Below are 17,526 nucleotides of genomic sequence, written 5' to 3' on the forward strand. Positions count from 1 at the left end.
CATAATTGCAACAATATACTGTACGCTTTAAAATTCTTCCTAAGGTTGAAAATCTGACATGTTGTTATGCTTATTCATAAACATGTGTATATGTATATGCATCCATGTACAACTTCAGTAGGAATGTACATGTATATTGCAATGTTATGAATGAAAATGAAAGTCTGTAATGGTACACAGGCTTTCATAGCAGTAAACAGGTTATATATGTACTCCATATAGATTTGTATTAATTTAATAAATTAATATTTGCGCATAAGCAACACACAGTCACACACATATATAAAACTGCCAAAATAGTATAATTGTACATCTGAGACTCTACATTTATCTTGCTACATTTGAGACTCCCCCTCCATCCTACTTTCAGTAGTAGAAGCTGTCTGGTCAACTGATATAGTGACTACCATCATGTTTTACAAGTATATCATCTTCACTATACTAGGTTAGTTTTATTTGCAAGCTACGTACAGTGTTTGGGTTAACTACGACTACATACCCTATAACATATACATGTATAATGCTCACATAGGATGCTTTGTAAACACTACCTGCTCGCTAACAATAATACCACATGTCACACATGTGATGTGCAGTTTTCCTACTAACTGTGGTAAGATGAATTTAGTGTGCATTAGTGAAAATCTGGTGGAATGGCTCAATCCTATCTCTGAAGTGATTAGTGCAAATAATAAAGAAAGAATTCATGGTAAGTTATTTTAACAGTTCCATGTTTTATATATGCTATGACTATAAGTGCCTCATCTCCTGGTCTTTTTATATCCACTGTACTTTCACAGTTCAGCACACATCACTAATATTCCACAATCGTTCAAAAATGGACGAGGGAATGTATACATGCAGAAGTATGAGTAATCATAGTATTAAAGATGAAGTGATGATAAAAGTTAATGGTATGTATGTATATGCCATAAATTATGCAATACTGTACATCATTTGCTGTACATCAACATTCACCAGTGCATATCTATGTATGTATGTATATTTTATATGTAATTAACTATCATTTAATCATGCACCATACAATTTTTATTTCTGGATTTTACAGATGAACCAAGATTCATCTACACCAGTGCATTCAATTATTACTATGAAGAAGTGGCACTGTGGCATCGGAATAAATTCATTAACTGTTCAGTTAAATCAGATGGTGTAAAAATACATTGGGAACACAATGGTGAACTGCTGTGGGCAAACCATCACCCAAAATACAGTCAGAATAATTCAGGATTGTTAATTCACAACGTCACTACAGACGATCAAGGACAATACAGCTGTTTGGTTGGCAATGTGAACCCACTGAATGCTACAGTAAAATTGAATGTTGTCTGTAAGATATAATATAATACATATCTAACTGGTTGAGTATAATTTCTGCAGTTTGCAAAACTTTGTTAAACCTTGCATCTGGTAATTTTATTTTAGGGCCTCCAGAGTTGCTGTCTTCACAAAACCAAACAGTGTTGGTGAATGTCAGTGAACAAGTGGTACTCAATTGTACTGTGTCATCTTCACCAGGTCCAGTGTACAACTGGTCCATCCCAGACACTTGTTCGTCTTGTCCACACACCAACAAAGATAGTGTTATGATCTTTACTGCTGATAGTACTGATAGTGGGGAATATGTCTGTGAAGCTGGAAACCAATATGGAAGTGTTTATCACAAGTTTACTGTCCTTGTAACCTGTAAGTAGTAAGTAATTGCATGATTTGCATCATGAACAGATGAAAAAAGCTGAAAAGCGCAATAATGCAATGAAACTAACACATGCACTGCCATTATAAGAACAAAGATATAACCAACTAAATAATTATGATTATCACAATACATTGTCCTTTATATGCATGTACTTTAAACACAGCAAAGCCTTTAACTACTGGCAATATTACCACAATCATCAAGGAAAATGATAGGAAGAACAACAATGTGGTGCTCAGCTGTGGTGTGTACTATGCTCATCCAATCATTACTTGGACTATTATGACTGAGTCATCCAGTGTGTATCACAGTGTAGCAGAAAGTTCCACTGGACAGTACACTGTACATAAGAATGGAAGTCTTGAAGTTTTCCATCACTTTATATTGGAAAGTGATCATTTGATTTGTATGTGCACATGTACAGGAGATAATATTTATGGATCTGTTGAACAAACATTCCATCTCTGGGATCACAATATCTTCTATCAAGGTTTGCAATGCAAGTACATAAACAATTCATTGTAGAAACTGTAGATGTAGGGTGTATGAATTCACTATTACTAACATTGAACGAGCTTCCCAACTATATAAAAACACAGCCATGAGTACAATATTAATTTTTCCTTTATATTTTGCATGAACTTTGTCATTTAATGCTCACTCTTTTCTTCAACAATGATGTATAATATAACAATCTGTGGCACGAGCAATTTGGGTATAGCTGTGCCACGGTTCATAATTAAACCATAGCCAGTGAGAGCAAAGACTTTAAAAAACTTTTCACAGAAAGCTTCAGTCAATGTTAAGTTGAATACTATTCCATACATATATTAATTTCATTGTTATTGCTTGTCATAGGCGGATCTGAGGGGGGGCCAAGGGGTGCTGTGCCCCCCCTGGCCCTTCCCTTGCCCCCCTTGGACTCACAGTACTATATTGATACCAGAAACTGGAATCATGCATTCACACTGTATTCAGAAGTATAGAAAGCCAATGGGCAAATAGAAGACAACAGTTATAAATGTACTTTACAGTTATACTGTACACTGTAAAGAAAGTAAGTTTAAGTTTTTGTGCCAAGATCGAGATACTCTAATAGAGCAGTCACTACTCTAATAGAACAGTCACAATTCTAATGTCATAACAATACTAGCTACACCTTTATATTTTGATTTATTACACTTTACCATCAAACAGGTTTTATCTCAGATAGGCTAACTAATCTTTATATAAATTGCAAGCATACACTTTTAAGCTAAATGTTACCAAAAATGCTCCCAAATTCAAACCTAGGAGGTCTAATTTTTAAAAATTTTCTCTAACTACGATCTTAAAATTGTATGTCTATTATTCATCCAGCTATACTGAATATAGTTATACAACTGAATATAACCTGTGTACTATAATTCCTCTTAGTGGAATAGATGCTGTTGTACACTAAAACTTCTTGCCCCCCCCTTGGCCCCCCCTGACAGTGCCTCCTAGATCCGCCTATGTTGCTTGTCTTATTCATACATATCATAGAAATCCAAACAATCTTGTTTTAGAAAATTTATTAGTCTAAGCTATATTATTGAGTCTATCTGTAGTAAGTGAAGGTGAATCTAAATTCATAATGTACCTGAAAATTTCTCTTATGTAGAGCAATCATAATTATGTAGTTCAGACTTGTGGAAAACCATACGTATGTTTACAAATCTGTGTCTTGTATTATACTTAGTCTGCACAATACAATCAGTGAGAATCAACGTTAAAACAGTTGGACAAAATGCAACAGTTACATTTTCTGTTATTCCACCTCATCCCGATGTACAGTTTCATTGCAAGATTGACAACAGCAGATACACACCTTGTAAGTAGCAGTGATAGCATGTTTATAATTAGTCATTATACTGCTTTTGTGTAATGTATTGCATGCGTAGGTTCAAGTCCACTCACTTACTACAAGTTATCCATAAAAAGTCATCATGTTATTTTACAAGCTGCTTGTCTTGGTCAATTGTCATGGCAAAGGAGGAAAGTGAGATTTAGAATTGGTGATGGAAAATAATGACTGTATAATGATCCTTGTGTTAATGACAGCTGTATTTCATGTGTAGCTCTAGCTGGACTTCAAAACATTTTTTTGCAAACAATTTTCACTATCATGTAAACAAATGATAGCTACTGTATACAAGTATTGTTTTGACTTTTTTGTTATTGATTTCAGTATATGTGCAGGCTAGTCAATTGTTACGGAAGCAGCCAGCCATATGTTTAGCCCCACATATGCCACCTTGCAACATTAGACTTTTAATAGTACTTGTAAAAGGCATGCTATAGCTAGTAGTATATAGTAGTATAGTAAGAGCATATAGCTATATGATAATGCTCATCTTGTGCACCACCTGGTGAAAATGTATGCAGAGTATGTAATAAATTGTTATTTATGGGTTGCATATTTATTCCGATGATAATTAGTGAAATAATTTTCATAATTTGATAAGTGAAATGATTTTTATAATTTGGCCTAGCTCATGTGTGTTCATGTATTACAATAGTTCATGGGTAAGTACTAAATTACTGATGGTCAATTTTGCGCAACTTGTAAGTCATAATGGTACTAATGGTGTTCAGCTGTACATGTAGCACTTCCCATTGTAAGTTCTCGGTAGAGTATGCAGGCAAGCCAGTGTTGTACAAACAAAGGTGACATAGCTGTAACATTATCAGCCTCTGCTTTCATAAACATACTCAGCAGCGCCTTGTTGTTGCTCTTTCCGGCGGCATTATCCACAATCGAAATTCACATGGCCCCATATAAATGCATCCGCAAAGCATTCCTGCAGTTTCCATGTACACTTGCAGGTGAGTCACCCAAGTGGAATATATTAGTTGTAACATTGGCACTTGTGATTTGCCTGAAATATATGCACTCGCACTCAGGCTGCGCCCTTGCGCTCGTGCGTATGTTTCAGGCAAATCACTCATGCCCATGTTACAACTACTACATATATTATCACAATAATGTGGGAAGCTGAGGAAACTCTGCATGGAGATCACTGGGTAAGAGGTCTACACCCTGCTGTGATATAAGCAACAAGAATAAGTATGGTGGTCTTGAGTGAGCTGTATGGATAAGGATGCATGGCTTATCTTGTAGTAACATCCCATGCAAGTATAGCTACTTTGCCGATCATAGAATAATGAATCAAGGGTGGTCACCTACACCTCCAGGTATACCAGTGGACATTTAATTCTTACTTCAGTCATATGTATACATGTTTCATTGCTTTTCAAATTCAAATTTTTTGGATTTTTCCCTTATACGTACTTGTTTGTTTACTTTTTGTAATTACCGGTGAGCCATGCAGTGCATACAGCAACAAGGAAGAATAATGCCAGATGTATTATAAGAATTAATTGGTTGAGTGAACGCATGCCTCAACTATCAATTACTGAATAGCAAAGTAGCCATTCTGCTTTAGTTTCAGCATAGATAATAGACACCCCATACTATGGTTTCAGCTATGTTCCACCTGTGCAGTATCAAAGAACAGTATGAGTATATAGCACCTCTGCAATCAATGCAGTCACACTATGAAAGTATATAGCACTGAAGCCTTGAGGTGTTACCATCAACACCTACACAGTCAGTGAAAGCCCCTCAATATCACCAGCACTAGTCCAATCAGCTACATATATACCTCATCAGAGTTTCATAATGAATCTACCTCCTTCAACCAGTTTTCTTTCTTATAATCAGGTTAACAATCCATATGGTCATCTTCTTTCTACTCAACTCAGCCATCTTACTAACTAAATCTGGTCTGGCCATATTACTACAGTAAAGTAATACTTCCTGTCAGAGACACTGAATCGCACTAACATCATGTACAGCTTATTTGTAGATTTTTTTGACATACATGCACAAAATAATGTTGCCAGAGCAGCAACTAACTTTTCTTTTCCAACCACACCCCTCCCCTCCCAAACCTTTCCATACTACTTATAGTGGTACCATAGAACATTAAATTTTTGCTTTGTATGTATATTAAATTAATATTTAAATTAACTTATGTTACTGTTATGCTGACTTTGAAGTGCTTTATAGCTAGCTAGCTAGCTACTTATGAGTTAGTGACACAACTTCAGACAGAAAATTGTTGTGTAGCTGAATATCGCCATGCAAAATATAATCAACCCACCTTAAAGTAAACATTATAGTGAATATCAGGGGTGGGTGCACAGGGCACAAGTGAACCCCTCCTACAATGCCTAATAGAGATTGATGTTCAGCCAGTGGTGTACTTAAAGATAGGGGGAGGGCAGAAGGGGAATCAAAGACGGGGGAGGATACAAGGGAATGTGCCCACTTCCCACCTGCCCATGAATCCTCAAGCCAAAAAATATATATTTGAAATCCGAGATACTCTAGTCTAATAGAACAGTCAAATACTCCAATAGAACATTCATCGCATCCAATTACACCAAGTGTTCAAGTTCCCATTTGTAAAATTATCTAGGGAGCTATTTAGTAAAATGTGCCCATGACAGTGCTGCAAATGATGTCACACTGAGTATTGACTGTCTTTTAGATGCCATGACTGTACAACAAAACACTTTAGTGTCACTGTGATGCTGTTAACTACTCATGATATCAGCACTAGTCCTCATGCAGTATTATGGCTACACTGCCGGAATTCACGTTTAAAGACCATTCAGAATCTGCAAGTTACAGAAAAAAACTATCCTGCACAAAAAAATATATAATAATTTGATAATATAAGTTACCTATAGTTTCTAGGGGGGGGGGGGGGGGGGGGGGGGTTGTTTCCCCATACCCTCTGGCTTATGCTGGGCCCTTGTGCTCCCTCTCTTTCCATACCTTGGATCCGCCTGAGTATAGCTACGCGTTCCGGCTAGCTACAAGTCTTGAAAAGATTACAAAACGACGCGGAACGTGTGCGATGCAGACGATGTTGCCCGGTTGGGTTCAACGTTCAGATGACGGCTTTTTGCCATGGAAATTTACGGAGAATTTTAAAATTAAAATCTCGGATACTGGAACACCTTAACGGGGAATTTTCCGAAAAGTCGAGGGGGCGTTTGACTGTGACCAAATTGAAACCGAATGTATATCGAGTGGATATCGAGGTGGATATAGACAATTTTTTCTCCACACTGCGCTAGACAACGCCCTATTAGTGTTCTGAGACTAAGGAGTACTCGAAGAAGTGTACTGTCCAAGCCATATAGAGCCGTGAGTAATAATTTACGTAGTCGTATTAAATTGTGTGTAATCAGCAGAAGCCGAGGGGTTCGACATTTCACAACAAAGTGTCGGACCCCTCGGCAGAAGCCCAAGTTTCACGGATGTAGCAGGTCCGTATAAAACGACCCGGTATAAAATTATAAATCATGTGACCCCTTAAAAAGACAAGGCAACAGGCAGCCACTTAAGATATGAGTTGTGGTAGGTCGTGCACACCAGCCCACAAAGGGAGCATTTTGCATCACATTGAATATGCCAACGTTGCGAGTTCACAGCAGTCGACACTATCCAAGTTTTACATTGCCTGGCTTCAGAGAGTTTTTAGCCGCACAGCCAAGTGGCATCTGTATTTATGCAGATTTACCAGCTATAGCCAGTCTCTGCAGGGTACCATTCCACCATCTTTAATAATTTCTCCTTACCATCCTGACATCGTCATCTACTTGTAATTCAGTGGCATTATTGGAGTTAACTTGTCCACTGGACACCTTCGAGTCTGCGAGAAACTGCAAAACAATCTAAGGAAGAATATCTCCAAATCTTGATAGTATTAGATCGCCTAGGAATCCCATCACATTATGACGCCATTGAGCTTAGTGTTCTGGGCCACTATTTACTATCATCATTAGCAGCACTTTATAAAACCTTGAATTTCTTTGATCAGTTAATCTCAAAGTCACAATGTGGGAAGCTTCTTGATGGAGCTGCCATCTCAACATCAAGGAAGGTATTTCTAATAATTAATTTTATTCTTTTTTATTGTAATTTTCCTTGCCACACCCATTTTTGGCATTTGCCATATGTGGTTGTGTGAGTCCGAGGACACATCACGTGCATTATTTATTTTTGTTTTTAGGTGTACCGTTCATGCCTTATACATCAAATAATGATGGTTTTTCTCTTTCTGACTTCCTGTGCCACAGGCTAACTTGTTACCTCCCCGCAGGTCCCTAGAGGGATGATAAACCCTAATGAAAAAATGAGAAGTCATGATTATTAAGTACTGGCTGAATGCACATGTAATCCTAGATCTCAGGCTGTGTGGCTCCTCAGGCACTTGCCTAGACTGCAAGCTGTCTGTGGATCAAGTCACCACCTGGGCTGGGATTTTTTTCTGGATTCATCATAGTTTTCAGGTTCAGGTTTCTGACTCCCTGTGCCACAGGCTACCTCCCTACAGGTCCCTAGATGGATAGTTGAACAATGAATGATACATTTGGCCGAATGGGCGGTTCATATCATTCATGTATGTAAGCCTGGAGAAAGAACTTAACAACTGCAAGCCCATATCACTAGTTTTATCCAATGCATGAGAAACTTGTGTCAGATGATTAAACAATCAACTTTGTTTTTAAGTCTACTTGTTTTGGTGCACTCAAGGGCAGACCAACTGCCTTTGTTAGCTGGTTTCTCACCGTCCACTTCCTTAATTTTGATGCAGGTGGGTGGTCATTTTTCATTATTAATTATTAAAGAAAGTGCCAAAATCACAGCAACAGCAGCACTACAAGGATTATCAAAAGCTTTCTTAAAGCTTATTCTTACACTTTGCCACCTTTCTGAAACAGGAAGAAACATTTTTCTTAGATGTCTAGTTCGTCTAATTGTATAATTACTAGCATGCACAATCAATTATAGCAGTATTGAATTTAGAGGCGGCAGGGTGGAAGGTGATGCGGGCGGCTGATAAATCAATTTTGCCTGGCCTTATTAGAATTTTTGGACTATGTTTACAATAACTCTGACAAGCAAGTTGATGTATCATTTACTGAGATACAAAGAAAGCATTTGACAGCATTCCCCATAATGAGTTAGCTTCTAGTAAGCTTTACAGTTGTGGTATTCAAGGAAATTTGTGAAGTGGTTTAGGAGCTACTTGTCTGGTACAATCAAGCAGTCATTATCTACTCCCTTGCCAGTCCTATCTGTAGAGTGCGCATGCATTTTGGGGCCCTTACTTTTTATTTACATGAATGATTTACCATCCGTGCTACCATCTGTAAAACTCTATTATTCATTGAAGACTGGGTACTGCTCCATGATATTACTGCCCTCAAAATGATTTAAATACAGCGACTTTGTGGAGTAAGAGATGGGATATGTGCTTTAATCCTAAGAAGACCGCACACCTTAGCGTTAATGCAAAGGTCATGACCAAGTGTGAAATAGCTGATACTGAGATCTTAACAAACAGTATATATAAGGTCCTCAGCATTATAATATCATCAGACCTGTCTTGGGATCATGCAGCACTACACAAAAATATAATTCCTAAGACCTATAGAATGTTTGGGTTGCTCTGTCACAGCTTTAGCTGGTATCAAATATTGTCAGTCAAGAGATCATTGTACCTATCTTTTGTGAGATCACAAGTCAATGATATGGAGACCAAACCTTATCAAGAATATTACTTATTGAACAGATCCAAAGGAGAGCAACAAAATTTATTTTAAATGATTACATCTCCAATTATTTTGATAGACTCAAAAAACTTTAATTTGCTACCCTTTAGTGTGTACTTTTGAACTTAACGATATTAGTCACTTAAGTATCTCTCTCCTTCCTTCAATGTCACAAACTACATCACCTTTGCTAATAAAACTACTAGGTCTTCTACAAGTGGTAGAATGAATATGTTTGTAACAGTAGTACTATAAGTAGACATTTCTTCTATTTCTCCTTCAATAGAATCACTCAATTCTGGAATGCCCTATATATCCCCAATTGATTTATCTATCAAGACTATTTTTTTAGTATGGACACATCTAACTTTAGACATGACAACCCATATGTTTATACCATTTTGTATGCCCATTCATTAGATGTTCCAATACTCCCCGACCCCTTTAAATCTAATTTTCATAAGTAAGTAAGTTAAATATTGTAAGTATGTTTTCTTTTTATAGCCACTAGCCCAAGCTAGTGCACCTTCAGTACTGTACGCCCAATACCATTGATTGTAATTGTTGTGTACCTGTATGGAATACTGTAAAGTCATAAACAAATCAAGCAACAAAGTGAAGGGAAATTCAGGGACATATAGTTTTCCCACTTCATTTCATAAAGACTTCAGCTCCTGCATTTGTAAAGATTGAGATACTAATAGAGCAGTCATATATACTCTGCTAAGTCATATTCCAGAATATTTATATTTTATTTACTTTTCAACCTGCCGGGTCACTTGTAGAGGGTAAATAATCCATGAAACATCTGATTAATTTGGAGTGACTTGAAGAGTATCACCAGTGTTGTAACGCGTTACATAATATTATTACTTTTGTGGTAACTAAGTAATATTATATAGTTATACAACGGCCTTCAACTTATAGCTGGCCTGTCCCCCCCACTCTTTATTAGCCTGCTCCACCGCCCCTGAGTATATCTTACTCAACTTCCACAGAAAATGTGGTGCTTTTATCACAAAGTGAACGATTTCATCAAAATTTGTTGCATAGCCACTCTACTATATAAGAGTGTCTAAATTTTGGCACACTAATTATAGTCGGTTTGTGTTTACCTGAGCCCTCGTTTCTTGTTAATAACTCTTGTTACATGGGCTAGCTGCCCAACGTATGGTAGCACTGTGATACCCTTTAAGCACCTGAAATGTTCATCAAAAAAGAGCTTTGATACAGGCAAGAACAAGTGAGTTACGAGGCTTTAAAAATATCCCATACATTTAGTATGGATGATTCAGGCGCGCAAGCATGTTTAAAACATGAAAACATGCTTGTTCCAGTACAAAAGCATTGCACATGTTTACCTCTTGATATTACTGTATTTGGTGGGGCTCAGGTGAACGTGTACGAACTATAGCATGATAATTTTATTTACCATGTTTTTCAGGTTTTTGGTTAAAATCAAAGCATTAATGTGATCAAACATGTGATCCGTGCTTTGAACTAACAAGGCTTACATAGCTTGCAGCATACTAGCAATACTTGAACATGTACAATGATCGGCAAAAGGTTCAAATATTCACTTTAAATGTCTTGCAAGTTCGAGATATTTGAAGTGCTGGAGAGGATTATTTTCAATAAATTTTATGAGTTGTTGGAGTCTCATCAAGTTCTTTGTGATGCTCAGTTTGGGTTTTGTAAAATGCGCTCCACTACCTCATTGCTGCTGTCTGCCGCTAATGATTAAGCATCTAACTTAAGTAATCGACTGTATTTTCATTGACTTTGCTAAGGCTTTTGACTCTGTGCCTCATCAACACCTTTTACTGAAGCTTAAAGCTTACGGTGTTTGCAAATCTATGCTAAAGTGGTTCTCATCATTTCTTATGACTAGGCAGCAATGTGTAGTGATCAATGGTTGTGCTTCAGACTGGTCCAATGTCCTATCCAGAGTACCGCAAGGCTCTCCACCTTTGCTCTTTATCTTATATATCAATGATCTCCCATCAGTTGTCTCATCTCCTATAAAGATTTTTGCAGATAATGTTGCAATTTACTGCCCAGTGGGTTCTACAGCTGACTGTAAAGATTTACAAAAAGATCTGGATTTAATATCATATTGGTGTTCCGCATGGCAAAAGAGGCTGAATCCTTCAAAATGTGAGTTTTTTATGTATTTCTAATAAACGTTCACCTATCCATCATTCTTACTACCTGAACAACCATCTTCTTCAGTGTTCGTCATCTGTCAAGTATCTAGGAGTTATTGTAGACTCTAAACTATCTTGGAATAAACATGTCTCACATGTTTCATTGAAAGCTTCTCGAACTTTAAATTTGCTGTGTCGTAACATGTACACATGTAATCCTTCAGCCAAGAGGAAGGCATTCAGAGCACTTGTCCTACCAGTTTTAGATTATGCAAGTACCGTTTGGAATTCTCACTCTCAGAAAAACATTTCTGCTCTGGAGAAAATCCAAAATCGTGGGGCTCGTTGGGTGTGTGGCAGCAGGTACAACTGTCATAGTCACATGTGGTCAAAGTCATTTAGTGAATGTTGTCACGAGCTTCACTGGCCATCTCTTTCTACTCGTCAGAAGTATCTTACAATAGTTACCATTTATGATATTTATCACTGCCACATTTCCTTACCTTTTTCAAGCTCCTTTTCATTTACCAATTCTTGTACAAGATCTCACTCCCTTTTGTTACAGTGTAAGCAGTCATCAATAAACTCTTATAGGTTTTCTTTTTTTTGTTAATGGTATCTTTTTATGGAATTCTGTCCCACATGATATTCTCTCTCTTCCTCATCAGTCTCACTTTAGGCAAGAGTTGCATAAATTATTATAACACTTTAGTTTTTGTTTTTTTTCCGTCTTGCTACAGTATTTAGTTATTTGTTCTGTATTGTACTAATGTGCTTGTAATGTTTGTTGTTCTCTGTTTTTGTATCTTGTGTTTTTGTAGGTGTTACTCCTATAGGCATTTGCCTTTTGTAATTACCTTAGTAACCCTTATGGTTAACAAATAAAAATAAATAAATAAATTACAGGTCACATGTTTGATCACATTTATGCTTTGATTTTGCAAGAAACCTGAAAAACACAGTAGTATTTCTAATTTTGTGGCTTTGCTAATATGGTTTTTTATAATGCATAGTTCGTGCTTGCTGTATGATATTTGTTCAAAGGTATCAATAGATCCCAGATGGTGTATATGTTTTATATCAACATACCAAATTCCACGAGTCGCTAAAATCAATCCATTATACTGGAAATTATCTACATATTAATAAAGATAAACATACATATGTACGTACTGGATGGTTTTGTTTTCAGGCTGAGATGTTACTTTTGCTATTACTACTAAGCCTTTGTTCCTCAAGTTGGCAAGTGACGAACAGCAATGGCACTTTTCGTAAGTTGTGGGTTTACTACTTAATTTAGGCTTACATTTTCTTTTACAAGTTATGCATAATGATACATTTATATATTGTGTATGTTCGTAATATTACAATATGTGTAATGTTACTGTAGGAGATTAAGATGTTTGTGTATGCATATAGTTTGTAGCTGATTTCATTTGAATTCCTAGTAAGTGATCATTGCTTTCATGCATTATAGTAGTCTCTGTAGTAGGGATCATAAAAATTTCTTTGTGATTACTGCAAAAATTATTGATTAGAAATTGGCCTCACAGTGCCTTGGCAGCACTGGAGTAGTGGAGTAGTGGAGTAGTGTACAATATTAGGGTAAATTGTGTACTTTGTGATAAAGTATGAAGCCTTCCATAATAGGTAGTACACCTCGCGACATGAAATTTTATAGGTGGAGCCATGCAAATCTGATCCTTGGTGACCTTGTAGCTCATTTTATAGTGACCTTTACTACCACCCACATCACCATTTTTATTATTTTTGTACCATTGGTGGCTGAGTGAAGCCATCCAGCATCTTGTAAAGTTGGTAGCTATTTAAGGAAACTGCTTTCCGAGTAATTTTAGCTAGATTCAGCTATCCAATTAACAAAAAAGAAAATACATGTCTGCCCTCCTGCAATACTAGAGGACGAGGAACTAATAATTAAGTTCATGTGGCTTAAAATAGTGAGGTGAACATCCAAGATAGCAGTGGCTCAGTGGTTAAGGATCTGTGTGTTAGTTCAGTGGTTTAAACCTTTGTAAGATTGTTTTGGACTTATTTGTGTGCAGTTTTTATCCAGCAGTGACTGCTCTATTAGAGTATCTTGACCCTGCCATTGTAAATGGCTGGCATGATTTTATTAAATTTGCTGTGTGATCTGTCCTACCTGGTGGAGTGCTATAATTGTACTTACACTTGTTATAACTCTGTAGCATTGTTTTTCAAAGCATCAAAAGGCACTGCACTGCTATGATGATTGACCTATGTAGACACCAAATTGCAAGTTATTCCCATACGTAGTTTATACCCTGTAGCTGACAAAAAAATTTTTACATGAATAAATGTTCATAGCGTAAGTGACCGATTATCGAACAAAGTTTATACTTTACTTCATAAACATCTCCAGGAAAGTAGTATCAACCTTGACTTTTCACCAGGAGGTAGCGCCTTTCTTGTAGAATACCTCACGTAAGTTTGAGTAATAGTATCCGATTAGTGTCCGTGTTATGAGTGGATTTCTGCATGCCGTAAAATATGAATTATCGAACACCGATACCTATTATCAAACGCCCATTAATTTGCGTTAATCAATTATCGAACGTTTTGCACCTTTTCTACTGTGGCAACTTCAGTGCACCCTACACACTCTTAATTATTATATCAACGTGTTATCTGAAGTACCATGATACTGTAACTGAAGTATAGTTCTGATACAAGCATGCACTTGTGAGTTACAACAGCGAATCGTTTAGTGTAAAATGCGTACAGTGAAAAATCAGCACATTACAACCAATAACAGTCTTATTATCCTTGTTTACAACAACCCCTTCTGTACAGTCTTCGTGGATACATCTTTTACTCAGGTAAATGACAAACAGTCAGCCCAATTCTGCCACCAAAGTTACGCTCGAGTTGCACTTCTTTTACGGCGATTCCTGTGTTCTTTTTCTTCATTTCTTCGTCAGTGGTGATGAGTATCAAGACTGCTGTGACGTCCACACATAAACTCTAAAGGATGGAAAGCTCATTAAGAATAGGCTACACTATTGGAATTCTCCATATAAACACCTTACGAGTATGCGGAATAAAATTGTAAACTTCCAAATACGTTACGTGATTTTTATGTTCGATAATAGGTACCGTTCGATAATAGGTCACTTACGCTACCACCGTGTATATTTATCAGATTCATAGCAAATTAGTATGTGAATTCACCTTTTCATTTGTACCCAAATCAAGTTATACACCTTTGTGTTTTTAGCAATTTTTGCACAAAGTGTGTGAAAAGAATTAAATTAAAATAATGAAAAAAGTATGTGAACACCCTAGAGCTATGCATTTTTATCTTTTTGCTTCCTGTGAATATACGTATATATACACAGTATGATGTGCCTACTTTCTTGACCACACGACACACTACCATGTATCTCAAACCCACCAGAGTCTAACATTGAATTTGATAGATGTTATATAGATTAGATTAGTGCAGTACATAAGCCCTTAAAATCGACATAATCGTTCACTTTTTGATAAAAGCACCCATTTTTTTACAAAGTATATGGAGTGTGCACTAAGTGTTTTAAGAAGGGGAGGCATGTAAAAAGTCCTCAGGAACACCCTTTTTTGCACCCTGACAAGAAACTATTTGTTACTATTAAAAATCAATCATGTTTCTATCAAGTTAACTGCTGGGCCTAGTATCATAGTAGTACAAAGCATACAGCTGGAACACAATAGCGTATTAGTAATCTATAAAAAAACAAATGGTTTTCTCACCTAGGCAGTAAACAAAATCACTAAAATTTCCATTTGCAGGGATTCTGTTAAAGTTTTGGACCTTCAATGCTGACGATTGTGTAGTGCTATGTACAAGGATCATCCTGATGTGTATCGTTTCTTTATTAAAGAGGTATAACAAAAGTTATTTAATGCTAAAGTTTAAATAGGTCACGGGTGGATATCTCAACAGAAAACCATGAACTACAGCAGTTCAATTATCAAGCACAGAGCTCGAACAAAAGGTCCCTTGTCCTTATACTGGGCACCATATGAATGGTAATTAAATTTTTAGTTTGATGAAGGCAGTTGCAAGTTGTTTCAACATCTTGTTCTCAAGTTACAGCGCTTTCAATTCAGTGTAATATAGCATAAGCAAGAAAAGCACACGGATGGGTATTAAGGTATTTCTTAGTGCAGTGATAATGCTCAAAATAAGCATAAAGGAGCTGGATTCCAATGAAGTGAGATTTTGAGCACTAAGAAGTACCTTATGACACATCCTTGTAAAACACTTAATACAACCAGAGCTGTGAATGGATGCTTGGGAGGTATGAGATAGGGGAATCTGTCAGAGGTGCATTATGGATCCGGCCTCCACACCTGATAATACCTTCTTTGTCGAGAAATAGACAGAGCTGTATTACTAGTAGTAGTAGTAGTCATTTCTTGTTCTTTGAGGCGCTTGTAAGACTGGATAGTTATTGCTTTCTGACGATACCTTACCCATGCTGTCCTGGTATTGTTAATTTCAGTGGCTGTGAGGGGACCAGTTTGCTTGCGTCCTGAGTTGAAAATGAATCTACAAACATATGCTGTGGTTGCAAGAAGCCAACTTAAAGCGCCGTGTTTAGACACACCGATGATCTGATGTAAACTAATTGTGAATAGTGATTTTTCTTGGGGTTGAAATTCATCACTGATAGCTGCTACAGCATGTAGGTGTGAAACTGAGGAATGATGCCATGTGGGCCACTGTTGTTGGTCATGTATCCAAGTCGGACCATGCATCCAGAGGTTGATATTAGCACTGAATTGTTCATTTGTGAGTCCTCTAGTAAGGAGGTCAGCTGGATTGTCACTGGTCGGACAATATTTCCATGATGTTGATGGAGCTGATTGCTGGATTTCTGTTACACAATGAGATACAAACTGCGGTAAATGTTTTGAGTTATGAGTCCAGTGTAGAACTATTTGGCTATCTGCCACATGTGGATGGGTGTCTCAGACCAGAGGGGTGACAGTGAATCTAGTATAAATTTGAGTAGTCTGGTGCCAATCACTGCTGCCATGAGTTCCAGCTTCAGTAGAGTCAACTCTTTAATAGGTGCAACACGGGTCTTTGACATGATGAAGGATGACTGTCCATCTAAGCAAAGATAAGTGACAGCATCATAGCCTTTCTTGCTGGCATCCACAAACACGTGCAATTGTCTAGAAACAGCATCTGGATTGAGATAGTGTCTGGCAATAGAAAGCTTGTAGCACGATTGAAAATTACTAGCAATAGTCAGCCACTGTTCTCTGAGGTCATCAGGTAGGGGTTCTTCCCAGTGGAGTTTGTGTTGCCACAGCTCTTGTAAAAAACTTTAAATAACATTGTGATAGGTGTAACAAATCCAAGGGGATCAAACAGTCTGGATACATTCTTAAGAACATTTCTCTTTGTAATCAAGGTGTGCTGTGTAGATGTTGACTCCTTTGGATTAAGGGATAACGTGTCTGTGTCTGTGGTCCACAATAAGCCTAATACATTAACAGTGGTACGGTTGTCTGCAATCCTGTCTTGCTGAGCTAGAGTAGTTGTGGTTGGATGCGCAGCTGTGTAAATTGAATCTGGCTGCTGACATAATCTTATGCAACTTATGGTAGTAGTCTGTGGCAGCATCTGCATTTGAGAAACCTGAGACAACGTTGTCACCATAAATGTTCTGCAGGATATCCTTTGCAACTGCTGAGCCATCTGTAAGAAGCAACAAGCATGAATGGGGAATTCACTGACCCAAACAGTACAACTCTGAAATGATAAACAATCAACTCACATTCTGGGTCATTGGGCTGGGATAGCCAAACAAAGTATGTGAAATGTCCATCCTTCTCAGCAAGGTGTACATGGAGAAACGCCTTCTCAATATCAGTGACAATGTCAATACTGTGAGCACGGAATCTGATGAGGATTGCGCATAGGTCATTGATAAAGAGTGGACCTGCTTGAAGGCAGTCATTCAGACT

General features: G+C 37.4%; 2 protein-coding genes across 2 annotated transcripts in view; both read left to right on the forward strand.

Annotated features, from left to right (window-relative positions):
• Positions 1–305: 305 nt before the first annotated feature.
• Positions 306–3,939, forward strand: LOC136251912 (neural cell adhesion molecule 1-A-like). Its single transcript, XM_066044306.1, has 8 exons — positions 306–445; positions 533–709; positions 801–914; positions 1,070–1,351; positions 1,447–1,707; positions 1,884–2,210; positions 3,441–3,572; positions 3,643–3,939. Exons 1-8 carry the CDS (start codon positions 412–414, stop codon positions 3,768–3,770), a joined length of 1,455 nt encoding a protein of 484 aa, XP_065900378.1. The 5' UTR covers positions 306–411; the 3' UTR covers positions 3,771–3,939.
• Positions 3,940–6,786: 2,847 nt separating this feature from the next.
• Positions 6,787–17,526, forward strand: part of LOC136250748 (uncharacterized) — a 57,024-nt gene continuing 46,284 nt past the window's right edge. Inside the window, exons 1-2 of the mRNA XM_066043021.1 lie at positions 6,787–6,962; positions 12,716–12,794. Of these exons, the coding sequence (XP_065899093.1) occupies positions 12,722–12,794 (73 nt within the window). The 5' untranslated portion in view covers positions 6,787–6,962; positions 12,716–12,721. The remainder of the gene's footprint in view (positions 6,963–12,715; positions 12,795–17,526) is intronic.

Source organism: Dysidea avara, chromosome 3, assembly GCF_963678975.1.
Source record: "Dysidea avara chromosome 3, odDysAvar1.4, whole genome shotgun sequence".
Lineage (NCBI taxonomy): Eukaryota > Metazoa > Porifera > Demospongiae > Dictyoceratida > Dysideidae > Dysidea > Dysidea avara.